Raw genomic sequence first — 4,851 nt, 5'->3', positions numbered from 1 at the left:
TTGGATTTCCCTTGAACTGTACTGCTGCCTGGTTTCATTCCGCCCTGTTGTGTCTGTGTCTCCCCCCCCCCAGGACTTCTGGACCACCCACCACCGGCTTCATAGGACGCATCGCTGCCACTGGGGGGGGCACAGACCCAGCGCATTGGACGGGATCCCTGTTACCCCTGGAGCCTTCATTCACTCCCTACTTCCCTTTTCCCTTAAGTTTAATAAACTTTCTGGTGTGACGCAATTGTGGTCCTCTGGTCGTCTGTCTGAACCGTGACAGAAATGTTTATTTGCTTTTATCTTTTGGTTGAAAAAGGTGAGAAAAGTCAGTGACGAAACATCACAACTCGTAAACTAGGGATATCAAAATTACCTCCAACTTTCCCACTTGGAATTCCAACTTGGGATGGGGTCGTTCAAGTAGCTACTTCCCAGTCGGAACCTCATCTTTCCCAGATCTGAGGAGCATTTTAAAGGCAGCGTGACATAGTGGTAGGGTCGACATCGGCAGTCCAGGTGGGTACACTACATAGCATATTTATTGAGTTAGCCAGCTTACTTGCTTACTTAAATATTCTGAAAATAACTTCTTACTTTAAAGATAAGCTTGAAATTGGCATGGTCAAATTGACTCGAGAACCAAAAAACACATATCCAAGTTTAGCTTTTCTTAATGAACCAGAAAAATGATGGTTATTTCTGGTTGTTTGTCAACGTTAGCTGGGTAACTCATTGATCCTGCTTTGCAGTCAGTAACAGCAGGCGTTCCGTCAAACAAAACTCCAAAAGAAAATTCAAGTAAAACAGGAAGTCATATTATCCTGTCCCATGCGAGGGTCAGGGAGTGAATAACACTGGATGTCATGTAAACAAAACAAAAACAAAAAAACAAACAAAAAAAAGATTTCTCCACAGTCAACAAAATCAAGATTTGAAAACAAATGTTGGGAAAAGTGAGTGTTAATAAAAAGGATGTTATTTTAGAAAAGACAATGCGTTATGATTGGACAGTTGCTCTGAGTGCTGTCAGCAGCCGATATAGAGCAGAACAGTATAAGTGCGGTAAAGCTAGCAGGGTTGTCTACCATAGAGATGGAGTCCTCTGACTATCTCAATGTACTATTACACAGCAGTCTATAGCCTCTGAAGACAAGGTTTAGGCTCCCTATGGTCAAACGTAGTGCACTAAATAGGGTATAAGGTAGCATTTGAGACGCAGACAAGGTTTAGAAGTTACACACAGCCCTTGAGTGTTACAAACACAGTTTCTAAGTCAGAGAAGCAAAAATATGACCCATTATTCCTGCGTTTTGAAAAATATACATTTTTTTTTTTTTTTTGGCAACAAGATCATAGTTCAGTGAAGACGTCATAGTCCAGTGTGTGTGTTTGTGTGGCCTCTGTCTCCCATCGGATAGCAGTTCAGTTGAGGCATTGTGAGACTGTGAGTCTGGCACCAAGGAGAAGACAGTAGGATTGTCAGGACAAGGTGGGCGATGGAAGGAGAAGTCAGTAGGATTGTCAGGACAAGGTGGGCGATGGCCTGGGTTGTATTCAGTAGTGCACACCGTAGCGAATCATTTTGTAATGGAAAAACGTTTTGCAATGAAAACGAGTGTTTCTTATTGGACAAGTTCAGGTTAGTCCCTCCCTGTTTGCTTCTGTTTGGTTCCTAGTGGAGACACCCTTAGAGCGTCTGTTTTATCCCATCTGTTATACCCCCTTCCCCCCTAGGAGGCGTTTATCCCTCTCTTCTCTTCCTCTCTGTCTGCTGTTCATCCCTAACTCGCTCCCTCCCTCAGTCTCAGAAGATGTCGTTGTTCCCTCCATTGGCGTAGTCTTCGCGTCGCACCCAGATGACATCACAGTGGTCCTTCTCGGCCACTCCCTCCACAGAACACTGCTTCCCGGCCACGCCCTCCGTGGCCCATTGCTTCCTTAGGGGTGTGAGCTTCACCGGGGGGGCGGGGGACCGTGAGGTGGGAGGGACGGGGGAGGCATTGTCTTTAGAGGGGGAGTCAGAGTCTACCTGTACCTTACTCCTTTCACCCCCCTCGTCCTCTTGGAGAACACCCTGGGAGCTCCTCCTCTCTTCCTCCAACTCTCCGTTCTGTCTCCTCTCATCTTTCTTTCCCTCCACATCTTCCTCCTCCTCTTCTACCCCTCTGTCCTGGTCTTGGCTCCTCTCCTCCTCCTCATCCTCCTCCTTCACCACTCCCTCTTTCCTCTCCTCCAGTAGGCTGGGTTCGGCTGATGAAGCCCTGACTGACTTACAGTACTCGTCATCGTCGCTCAGAATATCAGTCTCTTTCACCTCCATCCCTCCCTCCATCCTTCCCTCCATCCCTCCCTCCATCCTTCCCTCCATCCCTCCCTCCATCCTCCTCTCTTCCCCCGTCACTCCTCCCTGGTCGACGTAGCAATCCAGGTCGAACTGTTCCTCCACCCAGCGGTCCGTGTCGCCTCCAGTCGCCAACAGCGTCCGCTGCTGAGGCTTCTGGGTAGGAAGCAGGGGGTTATGGGAAGGTGGAGGCTGGTGGGAATAGTCATGGGTGGAGTGGGAGGAGTTAGAGTCAGAGTCTTCATGGTTGCCATGGAGAACGAGGTCGGTGTCAATGGTTAATCGGTTCCTAACGAGCTTCCTGCGACCAAGGGTCCGAGACGGGGCTGAGACTAGAGGGAGGGAGAGAGATGAGATAGAGATGGGAGAGAGAGACAGGAGAGAGATGAGAGGGGAGAGAGGGGCAGGAGAGAGATGGGAGAGAGGGAGAGAGGGACAGGAGAGAGAGGGAGAGAGGGACAGGAGAGAGATGGGAGAGAGGGAGAGAGGGACATGAGAGAGAGGGAGAGAGGGACAGGAGAGAGATGGGAGAGAGGGAGAGAGGGACAGGAGAGAGAGGGAGAGGGGAGAGAGGGACAGGAGAGAGATGGGAGAGAGGGAGAGAGGGACAGGAGAGAGAGGGAGAGAGGGACAGGAGAGAGATGGGAGAGAGGGAGAGAGGGACATGAGAGAGATGGGAGAGAGAGACAGGAGAGAGGGACAGGAGAGAGATGGGAGAGAGGGAAAGAGGGACAGGAGAGAGATGGGAGAGAGGGAAAGAGAGACAGAAGAGAGATGAGAGGGGAGAGAGATGAGAGAGAGGGAGAGGGGGACAGGAGAGAGATGAGAGAGGGGGAGAGAGATGAGAGAGGGGGAGAGAGATGAGAGAGGGGGAGAGGGGACAGGAGAGAGATGAGAGAGGGGGAGATAGATGAGAGAGAGGGAGAGGGAGAGGGGACAGGAGAGAGATGAGAGGGGGGAGAGAGGGACAGGAGAGAGATGAGAGAGGGACATGAGAGAGATGAGAGGGACAGGAGAGAGATGAGAGAGAGGGAGAGGGGGGGCAGGAGAGAGAAGAGAGAGGGGAAGAGAGATGGGAGAGAGATGAGAGAGAGGGAGAGATATGAGAGATGAGAGAGAGGGAGAGAGGGACAGGAGAGAGATGAGAGAGAGGGAGAGAGGGACAGAAGAGAGATGAGAGAGGGGAGAGAGATGAGAGAGAGGGAGAGAGGGACAGGAGAGAGATGAGAGAGAGGGAGAGAGGGACAGAAGAGAGATGAGAGAGGGGAGAGAGATGAGAGGAGAGGAGAGAGAAGATAGAGGGAGGAGAGCGAGAGAGAAGGACAGATGAGAGAGAGGAGAGAGAGAAGGAGAAGGAGAGAGGAGAGAGAGAAAGGGAGAGAGGAGAGAGATGAGAGAGTTAGTACACCAAAGTACATAAACAAATGAAACTGCAGCTAATCATGGCTACCCGGACTATTTGCACTGCCCCCCCACCCCATCCTTTTACGCTGCTGCTACTCTGTTAATTATTTATGCATAGTCACTTTAACTCTACCCACATGTACATATTACTTCAACTACCTCAACTAGCCGGTGCCCCCGCACATTGACTCTGCACCGGTACCCCCCTGTATATAGCCTCCCTACTGTTATTTTATTTTACTTCTGCTCTTTTTTTCTCAACACTTTTTTTGTTGTTGTTTTATTTTTACTTTTTTTGTTAAAAATAAATGCACTGTTGGTTAAGGGCTGTAAGTAAGCATTTCACTGTAATGTCTGCACCTGTTGTATTTGGCGCATGTGACCAATACAATTTGATTTGATTTGATTTGATTCATGGCTGGTCTGTTTCCCTTCAGGTTACAGAGGCATCATCTACCTGCTCTGTTCATGGCTGGTCTGTTTCCCTTCAGGTTACAGAGGCGTTTGCCTCCGAAGGGGACGTACTGCTGGTTGGGGGGTAGAGAGTCAGTCTTCATCAGCTGACGTCGTTGTTTATCTCTCAGGATGGAGTGGACTGCCTTCAATAAGTCCTTCTTGCTGTCCACAGAACTGGGGTCAGGGACAGGGACACGTTAGAGACACATACACACAAAATATATTAGAAACATACACCCAAGTATATTAGACACACTTGTACATGCACGCACGCACACACACACACACACACAAATATATATTAGACACACACACACAACACACATTCATGTAAACACACATAACCACACAAAACACACATTCATGTAAACACACACATATGTAATGGCGCTGCAATATGTGTTTTTCTGTATTTTATTGAATTTATACATGAATATGTTTCATTTAATTGAAAATAGCTATATGTTTGAACAGATATGTATTTCAAATGTGTTCTCGGCATGACGTCAGCCACCCAGTTGTGATGTCAGAGCTCACCTGCAGCACAGGTGAAAGGTTCTCTCTGGTCTCCCCTCAGACTCTGACCTCACGTGAACTATCTCACATACCGCTGTACCCTCAGAGTCTAGCAAGGAGAGAAAGAGAGGGAGAGAGGGAGA

General features: G+C 48.7%; 1 protein-coding gene across 1 annotated transcript in view; it reads right to left on the bottom strand.

Moving 5' to 3' along the window:
- Positions 1-296: 296 nt before the first annotated feature.
- The window catches only part of LOC311099898 (uncharacterized protein), a gene marked incomplete at its 5' end in the record, with an annotated part of 5,684 nt that continues 1,129 nt past the window's right edge, over positions 297-4,851 (bottom strand). Inside the window, 3 exons of the mRNA XM_084140617.1 lie at positions 297-2,664; positions 4,194-4,366; positions 4,730-4,817. Of these exons, the coding sequence (XP_083996743.1) occupies positions 1,796-2,664; positions 4,194-4,366; positions 4,730-4,817 (1,130 nt within the window). The 3' untranslated portion in view covers positions 297-1,795. The remainder of the gene's footprint in view (positions 2,665-4,193; positions 4,367-4,729; positions 4,818-4,851) is intronic.

Source organism: Coregonus lavaretus (assembly GCF_964263955.1).
Source record: "Coregonus lavaretus genome assembly, chromosome: 24".
Classification (NCBI taxonomy): domain Eukaryota; kingdom Metazoa; phylum Chordata; class Actinopteri; order Salmoniformes; family Salmonidae; genus Coregonus; species Coregonus lavaretus.
This window is presented reverse-complemented; position numbering and strand designations above follow the sequence as displayed.